Source organism: Cherax quadricarinatus, chromosome 24 (assembly GCF_038502225.1).
Source record: "Cherax quadricarinatus isolate ZL_2023a chromosome 24, ASM3850222v1, whole genome shotgun sequence".
NCBI classification, from domain to species: domain Eukaryota; kingdom Metazoa; phylum Arthropoda; class Malacostraca; order Decapoda; family Parastacidae; genus Cherax; species Cherax quadricarinatus.
The window spans coordinates 24,549,725-24,569,927 of NC_091315.1; the positions used below are offsets into that span (position 1 = coordinate 24,549,725).

General features: G+C 46.5%; 1 protein-coding gene across 1 annotated transcript; it reads left to right on the forward strand.

The window, feature by feature from the left end:
• Window positions 1-7,308: 7,308 nt before the first annotated feature.
• LOC128690704 (uncharacterized) lies at window positions 7,309-14,965 on the forward strand. The gene is made up of 2 exons (XM_053779431.2): window positions 7,309-8,276; window positions 13,190-14,965. The coding sequence occupies exons 1-2, from the start codon at window positions 8,199-8,201 to the stop codon at window positions 13,874-13,876; spliced, it is 765 nt and encodes a 254-aa protein (XP_053635406.2). The 5' UTR covers window positions 7,309-8,198; the 3' UTR covers window positions 13,877-14,965.
• Window positions 14,966-20,203: the final 5,238 nt, after the last annotated feature.

Sequence of the window (20,203 nt, forward strand, 5' to 3'; positions counted from 1 at the left end):
ACCTGTCTACCACAGCACTACATCCTGTCTACCACAACTCTACAACCTGTCTACCACAACTCTACAACCTGTCTACCACAACTTTACAACCTGTCTACCACAACTTTACAACCTGTCTACCACAGCTCTACAACCTGTCTACCACAACTCTACAACCTGTCTACCACAACTTTACAACCTGTCTACCACAACTTTACAACCTGTTTACCACAACTTTACAACCTGTCTACCACAGCTCTACAACCTGTCTACCACAACTTTACAACCTGTCTACCACAACTTTACAACCTGTCTACCACAACTTTACAACCTGTCTACCACAACTTTACAACCTGTCTACCACAACTTTACAACCTGTCTACCACAACTTTACAACCTGTCTACCACAGCACTACATCCTGTCTACCACAACTCTACAACCTGTCTACCACAACTTTACAACCTGTCTACCACAGCACTACATCCTGTCTACCACAACTCTACAACCTGTCTACCACAACTTTACAACCTGTCTACCACAGCACTACATCCTGTCTACCACAACTCTACAACCTGTCTACCACAACTCTACAACCTGTCTACCACAACTTTACAACCTGTCTACCACAACTTTACAACCTGTCTACCACAGCTCTACAACCTGTCTACCACAACTCTACAACCTGTCTACCACAACTTTACAACCTGTCTACCACAACTTTACAACCTGTCTACCACAGCTCTACAACCTGTCTACCACAACTTTACAACCTGTGTACCACAGCACTACATCCTGGCTGCCGCAGCAATAAGCGCTGGACATTACCGCAGCCGCATTGTCCCGCAGGCAGAGGCCCAATAATGTATTTACACCAAGCGGTAAACCTGCATGAGTCAGGAAACAATGCAGGCTTAGTCCTCTGTTCGCAAATCATAGGTGTCGAGCAGCACGCGGGTAATGGAGAATCAGTCAGAGGGTAGCTCCTTTTCCTCGGATCAAAATTCCGGGGATGGGGCTGGGGTTGGAGGGAGGGGAGGTCCGTGGCACGCTCCCCAGGGTACACCTGAGTCTTTGTTCACCTGGTAATTAATGAGGTCTCAGGCAGGTAAGGACTGGACCAGGTAATGAGTGCATTTGTTGCCTGGCTCACCTTGTGTGTGTGTGTGTGTGTGTGTGTGTGTGTGTGTGTGTGTGTGTGTGTGTGTGTGTGTGTGTGTGTGTGTGTGTGTGTGTGTGTGTATGTGTGTGTGTGTACTCACCTATTTGTGGTTGCAGGGGTCGATTCATAGCTCCTGGCCCCGCCTCTTCACCGGTTGCTACTGGGTCCTCTCTCTCCCCGCTCCATGAGCTTTATCATACCTCGTCTTAAAACTATGTATGGTTCCCGCCTCCACTACGTCACTTTCTAGGCTATTCCACTGCCTGACAACTCTATGACTGAAGAAATACTTCCTAACATCCCTTTGACTCATCTGAGTCTTCAACTTCCAATTGTGACCTCTTGTTTCTGGGTCCCCTCCCTGGAACATCCTGTCTTTGTCCACCTTCTCTATTCCGTGCAGTATTTTATATGTCTTTATCATGTCTCCCCTGACCTTCCTGTCCTCCATTGTCGTCAGGCCGATTTCCCTTAATCTTTCTTCATAGGACACTCTCCTTAGCTCTGGAACTAACTTTGTTGTAAACCTTTGCACTTTCTCTAATTTCTTGACGTGCTTGATCAAGTGCGGGTTCCAAACAGGTGCTGCATACTCCAGCATGGGCCTGACGTACACGGTGTAGTGTCTTGAACGATTCCTTGCTAAGGTATCGGAACGCTGTTCTCAGGTTTGCCAGGCGCCCATGTGCTGCAGCAGTTATCTGGTTGATGTGTGCTTCCGGAGACATGCTCAATGTTATACTCACCCCAAGATCTTTCTCCTTGAGCGAAGTTTGCAGTCTTTGGCCACCTAGCCTATACTCCGTCTGCGGTCTTCTGTGCCCTTCCCCTATCTTCATGACTTTGCATTTCGCGGGGTTAAATTCGAGAAGCCAGTAGCTGGACCAGGTGTCCAGTCTGTCCAGGTCTCTTTGAAGTCCTGCCTGATCCTCATCTGATTTAATTCTCCTCATTAACTTCACATCGTCTGCGAACAGGGACACTTCTGAGTCTAACCCTTCCATTATGTCGTTCACATATACCAAAAATAGCACTGGTCCTAGGACCAACCCCTGTGGGACTCCGCTCGTCACAGGTGCCCACTGTGATATCTCATTATGTACCATGACTCGTTGTTGCCTCCCCGTCAGGTATTCTCTGATCCATTGCAATGCCCTTCCTGTTATATGCGCCTGATCCTTTAGCTTCTGCACTAATCTCTCGAGAGGAACTGTGTCAAAGGCCTTCTTGCAGTCCAAGAAGATGCAATCAACCCACCCCTCTCTCTCGTGTCTTACTTCTGTTACTTTATCATAAAACTCTGGAAGGTTTGTGATACAGGATTTGCCTTCCATGAATCCGTGCTGGTTGGCGTTTATACTCTTGTTCCGTTCCAGGTGCTCCACCACTCTCCGCCTGATAATTTTCTGCATGACTTTCCATACAATACACGTCAGAGACACTGGTCTGTAGTTTCGTGCCTCGTTTTAGTCTCTTTTCTTAAATATGTGTGTGTGTGTGTGTGTGTGTGTGTGTGTGTGTGTGTGTGTGTGTGTGTGTGTGTGTGTGTGTGTGTGTGTGTGTGTGTGTGTGTGTGTGCGTGTGTGTGTGAGTGTGTGTGTGTGTGTGTGTGTGTGTACCCTCACCGATTTGTGTTTGCTCCTAGTCACAGCACTTACACTACCTTGGTAACCGACTTTGGGCTTTTCGGGCCATATCATGACTAATCTTGAAGCTGTGTGTCGAGTTCTTCTCCACCACTATGTATTCCAAGTCATTCCAGTTTTCAAGCATCCTGAGACTGCAGAAATATGTTTACATTCCTTGACTCATCTGTCTTTATAGCTGTCACCTGTGTCCCCTTGAGCCTGTCTCTCTTAATTCAAATAGCCTGTCCCTATCTGCCCTGTCACTTCATTTTAAGATTTTTTTTTACGTAGCAATCATATGCCCCCTTGTCCCTCTCTCTGTCATGGTCGTCAGGTTCAGTTCTTCCGTCCTCTTTTAGTAGTGCATTCCTCTCAGTTCTGGTACTACCTTGGTTGCAAACCTTTGGGCCTTTTCTAGTTTCTTCACGTGCTTGACCAGTTGTGGGCTTCATGCTGGGGCCACGAACTCATTGACTGGCCTAATAACATATGTCGTGTAGAAGGTTGTGAAGAATTCTTTATTTAAGTTCCTGAATCCTCTTCTGAGATTTGCTGATCTTGTATATACCACCGCTGATACACAGTTTATTTGCACTTTTAGCGATAGGTTTGGTGTTATATTCACCTCCAGATCAATTTCACTCTCTGAAATTACAGCTGTCTCCGCCTATTCTGTACTCTGTGTCCGGTCTGTCCTCACCTCCACCTGGATTTGTTTGGATTGATTTCGAGAAGCTTCTTATTTGACCACATCTCTATTTTGTTGATGTTTCTCTGGAGTTTATCACCGTCCTCTCCTGCTCTTATTTTTCTTATTGGTTTTTCATCCTCAGCAAACAGTGACACCATAGGATACAGTCAACTCCGGGAATTCATTCTCGTATATGTGGAACAGTAGTTGTCCTAACACTCATCCTTGCGGAACCCCAATTGTCACTCTCTCTCATCCGGATGTCTCATCCCTTACTGTTATTCTCTGCCCTTTCTCATTTAAATACTTCTTGACTTATTTAAATACTCCTTACTTGTTCTTGACCCTGCTTGTTCTTGACCCTGCTTGTTCTTGACCCTGCTTGTTCTTCTAATTTCTGGACCAATCTCTGGTGTGTTACTGTATCAAATGTTTTCCAGCACTCCCAAAAATTGCAATCCACTCAACTGTCTTTCTTGTTTTATTACTGTGACTCTGTCGTAAAATTAAAGCAAATATGCAAGACCAGATTTTTCCATCCCTAAATCCGTGCTGGTTGTCCGTAAAGAATCTTCTCTCTGAAGTTTTCTGGAGAACGTTAGAGATACTGACTTGCATTCCAGGACACTTTGTATTCTCCCCCTTGTCAAAAACTGGAACACCCCATTTGTCATAGGTTAGTTGTCCTGACTGGAGAGTATGTCTGGAGGGTGTTCCGGGGGTCGACGTCCCCCTGGCCCGGTCCATGACCAAGTCTCGAGGTGGATCAAGGCCTAATCAACCAAGTTGCTACTGCTGGTCGCACGTAAATCGACGTACGAACCACAGCCCGGCTGGTCGTGTACTGACATTACATAGGTGCCTGTGACCCATTTTTTTTAATGGGTCACACAGATGTTCTCCTCCTGTCAGTACTCAAGGAGATATGTTGTCTGGTCCCGATGCTTTTGTTGCTTCAAGCTCTTGTAGAAGTCTCAGTACTGATTTTATTGTGTCTACTCTCCAGTACCTGTTGGTCCGTTGTGTCTACTCTCCAGTACCTGCTGGTTCTTTGTGTCTACTCTCCAGTACCTGTTGGTCCGTTGTGTCTACTCTCCAGTACATGGTGGTCCGTTGTGTCTACTCTCCAGTACCTGGTGGTCCGTTGTGTCTACTCTCCAGTACCTGGTGGTCCGTTGTGTCTACTCTCCAGTACCTGGTGGTCCGTTGTGTCTACTCTCCAGTACCTGCTGGTCCGTTGTGTCTACTCTCCAGTACCTGCTGGTTCTTTGTGTCTACTCTCCAGTACCTGTTGGTCCGTTGTGTCTACTCTCCAGTACCTGTTGGTCCGTTGTGTCTACTCTCCAGCACCTGTTGGTCCGTTGTGTCTACTCTCCAGTACCTGTTGGTCCGTTGTGTCTACTCTCCAGCACCTGTTGGTCCGTTGTGTCTACTGTCCAGTACCTGTTGGCCCGTTGTGTCTACTCTCCAGCACCTGTTGGTCCGTTGTGTCTACTCTCCAGTACCTGCTGGTCCGTTGTGTCTACTCTCCAGTACCTGTTGGTCCGTTGTGTCTACTCTCCAGTACCTGTTGGTCCGTTGTGTCTACTCTCCAGTACCTGGTGGTCCGTTGTGTCTTCTCTCCAGTACCTGTTGGTCCGTTGTGTCTACTCTCCAGTACCTGTTGGTCCGTTGTGTCTACTCTCCAGTACCTGGTGGTCCGTTGTGTCTACTCTCCAGTACCTGTTGGTCCATTGTGTCTACTCTCCAGTACCTGTTGGTCCGTTGTGTCTGCTCTCCAGTACCTGCTGGTCCGTTGTGTCTACTCTCCAGTACCTGTTGGTCCGTTGTGTCTACTCTCCAGTACCTGTTGGTCCGTTGTGTCTACTCTCCAGTACCTGTTGGTCCGTTGTGTCTACTCTCCAGTACCTGCTGGTCCGTTGTGTCTACTTTCCAGTACCTGTTGGTCCGTTGTGTCTACTCTCCAGTACCTGCTGGTCCGTTGTGTCTACTCTCCAGTACCTGGTGTTCCGTTGTGTCTACTCTTCAGTACCTGTTGGTCCGTTGTGTCTACTCTCCAGTACCTGTTGGTCCGTTGTGTCTATTCTCCAGCACCTGTTGGTCCGTTGTGTCTACTCTCCAGCACCTGTTGGTCCGTTGTGTCTACTCTCCAGTACCTGCTGGTCCGTTGTGTCTACTCTCCAGTACCTGGTGTTCCGTTGTGTCTACTCTTCAGTACCTGTTGGTCCGTTGTGTCTACTCTCCAGTACCTGTTGGTCCATTGTGTCTACTCTCCAGTACCTGCTGGTCCGTTGTGTCTACTCTCCAGTACCTGGTGTTCCGTTGTGTCTACTCTTCAGTACCTGTTGGTCCGTTGTGTCTACTTTCCAGTACCTGCTGGTCCGTTATGTCTACTCTCCAGTACCTGTTGGTCAGCTAGTCTGCAGTTCCTTCCAGGACAGTCCTCCATTTTGCTGAGTCTTCGGCTAAGAACATCGCACACTTCTCAGCCACCCTCCATCATCGTCTCTTCCTCTTTCCTCGGCTTTATCACTTGCTCCTTCACGGTCATTTCTTTTCTTAGTGTGGCTGTGTTAAGTAACTTGGTTCTGCTTTAACTTATCATTCCGTATCTTTTTCTAGTCTATCTTCCAACTCCCCTTCTTATTCTTGCATATTTATTTCTAGATTTACAGATTGTCTCTCTCTCTCTCTCTCTCTCTCTCTCTCTCTCTCTCTCTCTCTCTCTCTCTCTCTCTCTCTCTCTCTCTCTCTCTCTCTCTCTCAGTTCTCAACTGTATTACTGACTGTCAACCATAAGGAGACTGTCACTTATATTCCTGACAGACAATGGTTTCCCCTCTCAGGTTTCCCCTCCCAGGTTTCCCCTCCCAGGTTTCCCCTCTCAGGTTTCCCCTCTCAGGTTTCTCCTTCCAGGTTTGCCCTCCCAGGTTTCCCCTCCCAGGTTTCCCCTCCCAGGTTTTCCCTCCTAGGCTTTTCCTCCCAGGCTTCCCCTCCCAGGTTTTCCCTCCGAGGTGTTTCCTCCCAGGTTCCCCCTCCCAGGTTTTCCTTCCTAGTTTTTCCTCCCAGGTTCTCCTCCCAGGTTTGCCCCCCAGGTTCTCCTCCCAGGTTTGCCTCCCAGGTTTGCCTCCCAGGTTTGCCTCCCAGGTTTGCCTCTCAGGTTTGCCTCCCAGGTTTGCCTCCCAGGTTTGCCTCCCAGGTTTGCCTCCCAGGTTTGCCTCCCAGGTTTGCCTCCCAGGTTTGCCTCCCAGGTTTGCCTCCCAGGTTTGCCTCCCAGGTTTGCCTCCCAGGTTCGCCTCCCAGGTTCGCCTCCCAGGTTCGCCATAACAGGGAAATGGCGAGGACCCGGAAGTTAGTGCGGAAGTTAGCGGGAAACATAATACATACAGTGATGTATGATAATAGATGTTCCTTTATCTCTGTTCTTCTCTATACTGGTCTTCCTGGTGCATCTCTCTCTCTCTCTCTCTCTCTCTCTCTCTCTCTCTCTCTCTCTCTCTCTCTCTCTCTCTCTCTCTCTCTCTCTCTCTCTCTCCCTCTTCCTCTCTCTCTTACACAGGGTTTTACAAGGTTAGGTTAAGGTTCCTAACTTTATTTACAAACTAAGAGCTGTTACCTACATCAGCTCATTTGAAAGCCTTTCTCTCTCTCTCTCTCCACATCACCTCATCACATATTCATCCCCACACTTTCCCTACACTCCCTCCTATTACTCTGCACTTGGCCCCTCCCCTCCCCTCAACTCTCTCCTGGTTCTCCGTGAACCAGGAAGTATACACACACACACACACACACACACACACACACACACACACATACACATACACACACACTGCACAAGGTCCGCCTCATCACACCGGAAGGAAGAGCACAGGTAAGAGGCAGACAGGTATCTCCCTCCGCCGCAGTGCACTACCGTCTCTCGCACCAGTCGCAACACCCTCCAGCGGAGATTAACTCTCAGCTTCTGGTCCTGCCTCTTATTTGGTTGTTACCCTGGGTGCTGGTGCAATATTACCTTAGCTGAGGAAATTCTGACTGAGTGTATTATGACTTGGTGTCAAATAAACAGGAGACCATAGAACTGGCTTCAGTATTCCAGCTACAAGTGGTGAACAATTGACTTTGCTGTGCCGTCCCAGATTGGTGAACAATTGGCTTCAGTCTTCCATCCCAGAGTGATGAACAATTGGCTTCAGTCTTCCATCCCAGAGTGGTGAACAATTGGCTTCAGTCTTCCATCCCAGAGTGGTGAACAATTGGCTTCAGTCTTCCATCCCAGAGTGGTGAACAATTGGCTTCAGTCTTCCATCCCAGAGTGGTGAACAATTGGCTTCAATCTTCCATCCCAGAGTGGTGAACAATTGGCTTTGCTGTGCCAGCCCAGAGTAGTGAACAATTAAGCCTTATCTATTTTTTTTTTTGTCCTACAATAAGCTCTCCGTCGTTCTTCTTGAAGGTTGTCAGCGACGCATCAAGATGACAGGTCAATAGAGGGCAGAGCAGGTCCCGGGTAGGAGACCAGAACAAAGCTATACCACAGGTCACCGTAGATCTCAGGTCTTCAGTACACATACACATTTATTTCTCACAGACCTTCAAGAGTTTGTCCTGGACCTTCAAGAGTTACTACTGGGCCTTCATGAGAGTCTCTTAGACCTTCATGAGCTTCCAAGAGTGTCTCTTGGACCTTCTAATTTATTAAAGACTAAGTCTTTTCCAGAGACTCTTCTTCAGAAGATGAGGACGAAGAGGAACTCGAAGTGGATTTTTCACCTGCTGTGGACCTTCTCTCTTCACGCAGCGTCCTTGCAAGAGGTGAGTTGCGGGGTACAGGTGTGTAGTATTGTTGTAGTAAACTGGTGTATTTCAAATGTTCTTCAAATAAAACAAAAGAAGATCTTCCGTAATTTCCACATGATAAACTTCTTACTGGCTATAAAATTAAGTCCCGTCCCCCCCAAAAAAAATACAGCAGTTGACGTTTTTTCCGTATATGTTTTATTTTTAACATGTTTAATTAGATCATCGTAACTTGCGTTTTAAATTATTAACAGTTCATTACAGACCCATCCTAGTTTACTGTAACTATAGTTTAACATTGGTATTGCTTGGGTAAAAATATCTTTCATATCTTAGTATTTTGAAAGCCTCTTCTTCCCCCCCCCCCTCTTCAGTTTTAATAATGTCAATATTTTTGTTTACATCTCTTTTATCTGAATGGTCGTGTCCCACCAAGGCTGGATGACCCAAAGAAGCAAACACATTCACCATCATTCAGTCTATCCCAGGGGTGCAATTGAGACTCCAGCGATGGAAATCTTCCTGAGCAACAAGGCAAGAAACTCACCAGAGGCAGGAGGTGATTAACCACCGTTACTGAGTCGAGTACTCTTGAGAGTCTCTGACAGAGATGAAGGGAGTGTGGAGTGTCTTAGTGTGTATAAGCTGACAGTTTCTGTAAAGCACTTTTATAGGGACTTATGTACTCGTGACTGATGGTGTTCTAATGACTCACAAAATCGTAGTGACACGATGACGGCTTTGAGGGGACTTGAGCTAGAGTTCGTCACGGCCACGCTGGCGGGAGATTCGTGTGTAAAAACATGCATTTGTGGTCACAGTGGTGCCTATTGAAACCTTCCTATCGTGTATAAATATACCTAGTTGGGTGAATCTTACTGTTTCCAGCTAGCCCAGTGGCTAGCGAGTCGGTCTGGAGTTTCACGACTTTAATTAACCGCGGGTTCAAGCCCCGCCCGTGGTATGGTTTGATGGTGTTATAGTAACATGCAGCATTAATTATCGTGTAGTTGATAAGCGCGAAACCTAATTATTAATATTATTATTATTATTATAATAAGGAGAGATAAACCCGTAGCGATTATACAGCGTCTATGACGGGAGGATGGAAGACATTCAGGCTGAGTTGTAATAATGTTGGTAGAATTACCGACAATATGTAAAGTAAAAGGACACAAGTGCAACTAATGTGGCATTTTATTGTGGCAACGTTTCGCTCTCCAACGTTTCGGCTTGACAAAGCTCCTGGAGAGCAAAACGTTGCCACAATAAAATGCCACATTAGTTGCACTTGTGTCCTTTTACTTTACAGGGTCAAATCAGGGAACTGGAGCACAGATCCCATTCCCTGGGTAAAACCTAATAAGTAAATTATCCAGTCTCACCTAGAAGAGAATGCTCACTCTTTATTGATCTTCTACTTATTGGAAATAAACAGTGAAATAAGGAAGACGACGAAGACTCCGAGAGAGAGAGAGTGGAGCACCATCCTGAGCGCTCAACCCACTGAGGCTCCGAGAGAGAGTGGAACACCAGCCTGAGCGCCCAACCCACTGAGGCTCCGAGAGTGGAGCACCATCCTGAGCGCTCAACCCACTGAGGCTCCGAGAGAGAGTGGAGCACCATCCTGAGCGCTCAACCCACTGAGGCTCCGAGAGAGAGTGGAACACCAGCCTGAGCGCCCAACCCACTGAGGCTCCGAGAGTGGAGCACCATCCTGAGCGCTCAACCCACTGAGGCTCCGAGAGAGAGTGGAACACCATCCTGAGCGCTCAACTCACTGAGGCTCCGAGAGAGAGTGGAACACCATCCTGAGCGCTCAACCCACTGAGGCTCCGAGAGAGAGTGGAGCACCATCCTGAGCGCTCAACCCACTGAGGCTCCGAGAGAGAGTGGAGCACCATCCTGAGCGCTCAACCCACTGAGGCTCCGAGAGAGAGTGGAGCACCATCCTGAGCGCTCAACCCACTGAGGCTCCGAGAGAGTGGAACACCAGCCTGAGCGCTCAACCCACTGAGGCTCCGAGAGAGAGAGGACCACCATCCTGAGCGCTCAACCCACTGAGGCTCCGAGAGAGAGAGGAGCACCATCCTGAGCGCTCAACCCACTGAGGCTCCGAGAGAGTGGAACACCAGCCTGAGCGCTCAACCCACTGAGGCTCCGAGAGAGAGAGGAGCACCATCCTGAGCGCTCAACCCACTGAGGCTCCGAGAGAGAGTGGAGCACCATCCTGAGCGCTCAACCCACTGAGGCTCCGAGAGAGAGTGGAGCACCATCCTGAGCGCTCAACCCACTGAGGCTCCGAGAGAGAGTGGAACACCATCCTGAGCGCTCAACCCACTGAGGCTCCGAGAGAGTGGAACACCATCCTGAGCGCTCAACCCACTGAGACTCCGAGAGAGAGTGGAGCACCATCCTGAGCGCTCAACCCACTGAGACTCCGAGATAGAGTGGAACACCAGCCTCAGCGCTCAACCCACTGAGGCTCCGAGAGAGTGGAGCACCATCCTGAGCGCTCAACCCACTGAGGATAAGAAAAAAGCGCTGGGAGAATTCAAAGTGCAAATTAAAAAATCATAGATGCAAAATTTAGGAGCACAAAGATTTTGAAAAAAAAAGAACTGCAAGATGAACCCAAACCAGAGAACTAATATGGCAGGTGACAAAGATCCCGACTGATCTTACAATTCTCAATTCCACCGATGGCCTATCTCTCTCTCTCACCAGTACCTTATACGTTACTAATTTTCCCACACAAAGATGCGCGTTGGCGTTGATAGTATGGGGTGCGCAGCAGCATCCACCTGACATCACACATCACAAACACAGGAAGCCAAGCTTTTGTTTATGTCGTGTTTTAAGACAATAGCAACACCGTGTATCCAGGACACCAGGAAACACACCGGCACACAAAGCTGACAGCTGCAATGCTGCTGTTGACCTAGTACCCCATTGTTGCAACTTGCAGTGCTTCGTTGATTAATTGGGCGACCAGTCCCATGCGGGTTGGCACCACTAAAACATATACTTCGTGAGGATATTTTGTGAGTGACTTTGGAAACTGGTGTTCTGAGTGATGTAAAATTTAGAGTTTTTTTTACGATTCTCTCTCTCTCTCTCTCTCTCTCTCTCTCTCTCTCTCTCATTGCTTCTGTTGATTTCATTCTCTCTGTTACTACCTCACTCTATCATTGCGTCTTTCTCTCTCTCTGCTTCAGTATTTCTGGTGTAGTCTCTGTGTCTGGCTCTATCTAGCTGTTGGTGATACATTTAAATTAATTTTGGAGTGAAGACGTGTTCGTAGATGTGAGATTTTGGGTTGAGGTGAAAAAGGTGGTTGAAACAGAAGTTTCCTAGCAAGAGCCCAAATAAAAATCCAAACACATCACACCTTGCAGTACTCTGGCACTGATTCAGTCACTTCCGAACACTTCTCCATAAAGGTCATCATTCGGTAGCTGAGTGGAACTTGCCAGAGATTACTAATGTTTGTGTAATGCCAAGACACAAATACTCAGTTCAAGACACTATTGAAGAAATGTATCGCTACGAGCGGCTGCTTCATTCCTGAAGAAGCCACTTGTGGCGGAACGTTTCCTCAGTAGATGTTTCGAACGGTGTATGTGTGTCTTAACATACACACTGTTCTGATCTCCATGCCTCTCCAGTCATTGTCAAGAATCACCAGTACCATTCTCGGTCACAGGAGCCAGAAATAACAAGTGAGACTGGACAACTGATTTTGCATTAACAAATGGAGAGGTTCGTCCAGTAACTGGTGCCACATAGTGGCATTAGTTACTTGATCAGTTAATGGTTCATTCAGTGACTGATGCCGCTTGGTGGAATCAGTCACAGGATGAACCTTTACGAAATCCAACTCAACAACCAAACTCTTTTCGAAAACCAAGCAGCAGCGAGTGACACTAAGCAATGATGCTGTCAAATATATAATATTTTCTTAGTTTTACCTGTAACGGACACTTGGTTACTGCCTTACTTGACTTGCGGCTAAATTTATCTCTTTCCACAGAGAGTGACTCTTGCTGTGTCCTGGTCACAAGTGGCAGATACGGGCCAGTACTGATGTTACTGATGTTATATGGTAAATGCATTCACGTCGCAATCCTGGGCTCACGCTATACCATCCACACAGTCTTCATTATGTTCAGGAATTTCAGAATGATCTATACCTCCTCTTGTGTCATCTCCTGTACCTCTAACACCATTTGGATCCGTAACATGCATCTTGGCAGGAAAATTGTCTATAATTATGCTAAATTTCTTTGAGTCCCAGCGAGAGATGGCTAGCGATGTTCTCTTCTGTATATACAATAAGATGACCTATTCTCTCCCTCTTATGGGAGGTTCCTTGACGCTGGTGAGAGGCTCTTCATTTAGGGAATTGGATCTGTTCTCCGGTTCCTTGAATTGAGTCTGAATACCTTCTACCCCCTTCCCCCACTGGCGCTATATAATCCCTATGGGTTTAGCGCTCCCTTATGATTCATATTAATAATAATAATAATTGCCTTTTCCCTAGTATTTTCCTGCTCGTTTGTCGTGATTATGTGAGTTTGCGTTATTCAGCAGTATTGTAACGTGACACCTGCTTCCGGCACCTTCGTTCGTGTGTCATGGAAGTGTCTGCTCAGGGTCTGTTGGAACAGTTGCTTCAGGGTGACTCACAGGCACACGCACACGCATGACGTATCTTCACTTGCAACGAACACACGAATCTATTACTATTCATCTGCACATAATGCTGCGCAATGTTTATATTTCTCACCTAGAATAAAACTTCTGATGCATAGTGTTTATTTCCCTTATATGTCACCTTCTTTCAACTGCGCAATGTTCACTTCACTCCTCTGTGATCTTACTTTTGTAGCATCTACATTCTTGTGATTTTGTTTCCTCTCCTCCAGACGAAGGAGCCGCTCACCGCCGAGCAGGACGCCGCCGACGGTCACACCCGTCAACTCATCGTCAACTCGCCGTGTCTTCCTTGCTTCAGGGAGCAAAACGTCGGCTGCAGGAGAGTCTTCGGCTGCATAGTCAACAGCGACAATTCTATCTCCTCCATCTTCTTCTCTTTATCTTCCCTAGTTGGCAGCGAAGACTCGGGAAGGAAATTCGAGGATGCTCGCGCGGCGGTCCCTGCCGAGGTATCGCCATGCCTTCCTTGTCATTACAGGGACTGGCACGACCGCTGTCGCAAGATCAGAGGGTGTGTCTACCCTGTTTCAGCTGAGGCTGAGGTCGCGACAACTTTCCTTCTGGAGTCTGAAACCGTGTTTGTTCCTGAAGACGACGTCGGAGGGGAAGAGGCAGCCTCTGCTTTAGACACCGTCGAGGGTGTTCCAGTAGCAGAATCAGGAGAGCAGCTTGAACCCACTGATCCATTTGAACCTTTTGAGGATCGAACAGGGGTTCTTGAGGAGTCTTCAGCAAGCGAGTCAGTTTTCAGCTCGATGGACAAGTACAACGAAAAGCCCCCCACTCGATTTTCACTCTTCGATGTGTCATTGATCAGGGCCTTAGCACCAAAGACATCACTGGTAAAGAATATGTCTCCCTCCGATGATGTCAGTGATCAAGCCAGTATTGCCTAGTTATCGGCTGACACCCCGACTACAACTTAAAATCATCCAGGGTCCTTGCAAGGCATGGAACGGACAGGACTCACCCCATAGCAAGTCAATCCTGAGACTAGCATTGATAATGACATTGAGGAGACTTGAGCTAGACCAACTCGTTGACGTTTTACCGTGAGATTGGACCATAAAACCCTTCATTTGTGGACACAGTGGACTCCATGCTAACCTCTCTAACATACAGAAAGATACATAGTAGGGTAGGTTTTATCAAGCCGGCGTGATCCAGTGAATATAGCAAAGGCCTGCTAGTTTTAAGACCGGCTCCATATAGGTTTCGTGTTGTTATTGCATTGTAAGGGTTACGACGGCTCATGCTCTATGAATCTTGCTCCCAGAAACCTATCTGGAGTCTACCTGGAGCGTGTTCCGGGGGGAGTCTACGCCCCCGTAGCCCAGTCCTCGACAAGGCCTCCCGGTAGATCAGGGCCTGCTCAACAAGACTGTTACTGCTGGCCGCACGTAGTCCAACGTACAAACCAGAGCCTGGCTGATCGGGTACTGACTTTAGGTATGTGTCCAACTCCCTCTTGAAGGCAGCCAGACGCCTGGTATGGGTTTCAATCCCGCGCGATCACCAAATCATTCTCAACTACATTGTTCAATTTTCAACAATCATCACTCACAATACCAACAACCTGCAACATAAACACTATTATTACCTCAATATATGTTGTATAACAATAAACATTATAATTTAAAACACTTCGGAAAACATTTTCCATAAAAACACTTTTGTTTTTATTTAGCACCTGTATCATTATTTTTAAGCTGACCTTTGTTTTGTAAATGTACCTTTGTAATTACTGCTCCTTTGTAATTATTATCCTACGTGTGTGTACATGTGACTCTGTAATAAAGTATTATTATTCACGTGTGTCAATAATTGTAATGATATTAATGTTTATACTGTGTAGCAGGTGTTAATAATGTTTATACTGTGTAGCAGGTGTTAATAATGTTTATACTGTGTAGCAGGTGTTAATAATGTTTATACTGTGTAGCAGGTGTTAATAATGTTTATACTGTGTAGCAGGTGTTAATAATGTTTATACTGTGTAGCAGGTGTTAATAATGTTTATACTGTGTAGCAGGTGTTAATAATGCTTTTAGTGCTTTAGTAGTATTATTAAAATAATAATAATAATTATAATACTACTACTACTACTACTACTAATAATAATAATAATAATATTATTATTATTATTATTATTATTATTATTATTATCATTATTATTATTATTATATTTCTATTGTACTCAATCCTTTCTCTCCTTTCTTTCCCCTCTGTCTGTGCCTTTTCTTGTTTTATATTTTTTCCTCTTTTATCCTCTTCCTCCTCCTCCTCCTCCTCCTCTTCTTCCTCCTCCTCTTCCTCCTCCTCCTCCTCCTCTTCCTCCTCCTCTTCCTCCTCCTACCATCTGAGACACCAGCCACGCCTCCTACTTGTCTTCGTGATCCCAACTATCATCTCCTCTCAAGCCACTCCCCAAAAGCCTTCCTGCCCCCTCACCCCTCCCCTCACCCCTCCCCTCACTCCTCCCTTCACCCCTCCCCTCGCTCCTCCCCTCACTCCTCCCCTCACCCCTCCCCTCACTCCTCCCCTCATGATAGCATCAACATGGCTGCTCGGCACCGTATTGTTCTCCTGTGGTTTGCTTATTGTCAGCTCTCTATTGGCAACCTGGAGTGAGTGCTTCTTTACTGGGAGGAGGGAGGAGGATGAGGGAGGGGAGGAGAGGACGGGAGGAGAGAAGAGGAGAAAGATAGATCGGTGGGAAGGGAGGGACAAAGAGAAGGATGGGACTGAGGTAGAAAGGGAGAGAAGAACGCTGGAAGGGAAGGAGGGAGGAAAGAGGGAAGAGAAGAATGCTGGAAGACAGGTAGAAAGAGATGAAAGGAGAGAAAACGAGGAAAAACACAATGGGAATTCACGGGAAACACATATAAAAGTGCATTATCAGAATAGCAAACCTAACTCCACTTTAATACGTTCACTTTCCTACGATGTTCCTAGCATCAATTTCACGTCTGCTGTAACTCTGTAAGTATTTGTAGAAGTCCTAGGGACTTCTACCTGGAGGGTATTCCGAGGATTAACGCCACCGCGGTCCGGTCCATGACCAGGCCTCCCGGTGCATCACGGCCTGATCAACCAGGCTGTTGCTGCTGACCGCACGTAGTCCAACGTACGAGCCACAGTCCGGCTGATCCAGCACCGACTTTAGGTATCTGTCCAGCTCCCTCTTGAAGACAATCAGGGGTCTACTGGTAATGTCCCTTATTGCTGGTGGGAGGCTGTTGAACAGTCTTGGGCCCCGGACACTTTTTGTGTTTTCTCTTAGTGTACCAGTGACGCCCCTACTCTTCACTGGGGTATGTTGCATCGCCTGCCAAATCTTTTGCTTTCGTATCGAGTGATTTCTGTGTGCACATTAGGGACCAGTCCCTCCAGAATCTTCCAGGTGTAGATTATACTATATCTCTCTCGCCTGCGCTCCAGTGAGTAAAGTCAAGTGCTTCCAGGCGCTCCCAGTAGTTAAGGTGTTTGATGGAACTTATACGCTCTCTAGATCTGCAATTTCACCTGCCTTGGCTGGGGATGTTAATGTACAGCAGTATTCCAGCACAGAGAGAACAAGTGATTTAAAAAGGAACAATCATTGGCTTAGCATCTCTTGTCTTGAACGTTCTCATTATCCATTTTATCATTTTCTTTGCAGTTATGATCGTGGCACTGTTGTGATTCTTGAAAGTGAGATCCTCAGACATTACCACTCCCAGATCTCTCACATTATTTTTCCGCTATATTGTATGATCAGAGTTTATAATATACTCAGTTCTAGTTATTATCTCCTCCAGTTTTTATAACAGAGTAGTTGAAATTTGTCTTCATTGAACATTATATTGTTTTTCGTTGTCCATTAAAAAACCTGGTTTATATATAACTTCTTAAAGGTTAACAACATCCTCAATAGATGATAGTCTCTACCTTATTTCCCACTCTAGTTAAATGTTAGGTAGGAGAAACTCATGGCTGTCTTACGAGGAGTGTCACCAGTAACTAGGAATGTTGAGGGTGTGACTTTGACTCTTATACACACAGTGTTTACATTATATTTTAATTATCCTATATACTTTTGCTGGCTTTCCAACTGGTTAAGATAAGATCTTGTTCGGTTTTTTAAACCCAGAGGGTTAGCCAACCAGGACAACCCAAGAAAGTCAGTGCGTCATCGAGGACGCACTGACATTCCGATTATGGTCCTTCAGTCTTGTCCCCCAGGATGCCACCCACACCAGTCAACTAGCACCCAGGTACCTATTTGCTAAGGAAACAGAGACAGCAGACGTAAGAAAACAAGCCCAAAGTTTCCATCCTGCGGGGAACTGAACCACGGACACTCAGTGTGTGAGGCGAGAGCATTGTCCACCATACCACGGGACACAAGAAACCATACCCCCGGCCGGGATTGAACCCGCGGTCATAGAGTCTCAAAACTCCAGCCGGTCGCGTTAGCCACTAGATTGGGCTACCAGCCTTCTGTGATTATTATAAACAATCTTGCTGATTATACTTCCCGTGTATTACTGTATCCATGTTGTGGACGATAATGACTTATCAGTTATGTTTCAATAATTGACCATTTACTTTAAATATTATTAATATTCTTAGTATTCTTAGTTGTAGGATGATAGCCCAGACAGACGTCCGCATCGGTTATTGTGACGACTCGAGAAATTACTTGGACGTCTAATGTACTGAACCCATTAAGTCATTTGCTGTTGGCAGGTGTGGTTAGTGAATAATGCTTAATTACCTGCAAACCTGCCGTGGTTATCATGTGTGTGTGTGTGTGTGTGTGTGTGTGTGTGTGTGTGTGTGTGTGTGTGTGTCTGTGTAAGTACCAAACCCTCGGCCACCACCACCACAGAACACACAACGAGCATCACATCACTCCAACAAAGGGAGATCAGACTCTCCTCCGGGATTCACAAAAGGCTTCGATGCCTGTGTTAAGGGATCCTGATGTCGACTCCGCCCAGCAATACTCTGACGAACAATAGAGCTGTAAACGGCTGGAAGCGAGCCTTCTTTAATGAGATAGGGTTACAAATTTGTGAGTTATAAAGGGCAGTTGACGCCCCTTCAATTTCCAAGGGGTGAGAGATGATGAACCAGCGTCCCAGCCCTGGCAACGCCACAATTAACCCCCTTTGTGAAAGATATTAATGTAGAAAACGGGTATTTGGGGGCAAGCCATCCCATATTGAATTCGTTAATTTCAATAAGAATTTCCCAGCGTCAATTTTTCAACGTTTCTTGTAAATATACAAATACTAATTTCTATTTTGTACATAAAGTTTGGTTAGGTAAGGTTAGGTTAGGTTAGGTTAGGTTAGGTAAGGTTAGGTTAGGTTAGGTTAGGTTAGGTTAGGTTAGGTAAGGTTAGATTAGGTTACCTGTGTTCTCTACCGGTGGTCACTGTTCCCACGACACGGTTCCAAACTAAGCCTCTTCGTTGCCTGCCTGATCGATCAAACCATTAGTGCCGGGTGCTTGCAGTCCAAAGTAAGCACCACAACCCGGCTAATCAGAAACTGATTTGAGGTATTTGTCGAGTTCCACGTTGCAGACAACTAGTTGTTTGTTGGTAATCCCCCGTATGCATGACAGGAAGGTGTTGAAGAGTCGTGGTCCCTTAGCTCTTACTGAGTTCTCTCTCAGTGTATTCATCGCTTCCCTGCTCTTCATTGGAAGTATCGTGCACCGTCTGCCACATCTCGTGTGTTCGTATGTAGTGATTTCGGTGTGCAGATTTGGGATCAATTCTTCCAGACTCTCCCAAATGTACAGAATGATGTACCTTTCTCGCGTCCGTTGCAGGGAGTACAGTTCGAGGGATTTCAGGCACTCCCAGTAATTTAGGTGCTTAGCTGTGGTTATACAAGCTGAGAAGGGAATTTTGTCATCAGTGGTTCGGCAGTTGCGACAATAACATTGGTTTGCTCCATGAACGTGAGATCTGACATTATCGCTTCCAGGTCTCTCACATTAAACTTACACTTTATTCAGTGGCGTAATAACTGGCATTTGTTCACAATGAGAATAATATTGTTGTCAGTGGCCCACTGGAAGACTTGGTTTATATCAACCTGTGTGTCTTCTATGGATTCTAGTATCGTCTGCAAAAGAAAGGAGGAACACTGCAGCAAGCCTACTGGCCCATACTAGGCACGTCTTTATCAGACCCAGATATAAGAACATAAGTATAATACAGTACTATGGTTTATGTCTTTCTGTGTCAGATATAAAAATCGGAAAAAAAGTAAAGTGTTGTGTAGTGCCTCGAGGACCGCGGTTCATCTCTGTAGCAACCTCTGATCTTACTCTGTTTATTATTGCTCTTTGGGTTATGTTAGGAAGTTAATTATCCATCTGCCCGTCTTTCCAGTTATTCATTTTTGCACGCATGTGTGCAATTACAAACACAAACACACACACACACACACACACACACACACACACACACACACACACACACACACACACACACATTCCAAGATTACCGTTGTTGTGGTTTACTGACTAGGAAGAAGATTAAAATTAGATAACTTTTTGTAAAAGATGAGAGAGAGAGAGAGAGAGAGAGAGAGAGAGAAAAAGAGACAGACAGACAAACAGACAGACAGACAGACAGACAGACAGACAGACAGACAGACAGACAGACAGACAGACAGACAGTCGCTTCTTTCACTTCCTCTCTTCCCCTCTTTCTCCCCTTCTTCCTCTCTCTCCTACCTTACTCCCAACTTACTCTCTTGTTGTTTTACCTCTCCTAATCACCAGCCTTCCCTTCTTCCTTTATTGCTGTTTCCCTTTTTACCCTTTTCTCTCCTTCCTTTCTTTACTGACTCCCTCTTTTCTTTATCTACTCCCTCCCTCCCTTCTTCCCTCTCTCCCTTCTTCCCTCTCTCCCTTCTTCCCTCCCTCCCTTCTTCCCTCCCTCCCTTCTTCCCTCTCTCCCTTCTTCCCTCCCTCCCTTCATCCCTCCCTCCCTTCTTCCCTCCCTCCCTTCTTCCCTCCCTCCCTTCTTCCCTCTCTCCCTTCTTCCCTCTCTCCCTTCTTCCCTCCCTCCCTTCTTCCCTCCCTCCCCTCTTCCCTCCCTCCCTTCTTCCCTCTCTCCCTTCTTCCCTCCCTCCCTTCTTCCCTCCCTCCCTTCTTCCCTCTCTCCCTTCTTCCCTCCCTCCCTTCTTCCCTCCCTCCCTCATTAAGGGCAGCCA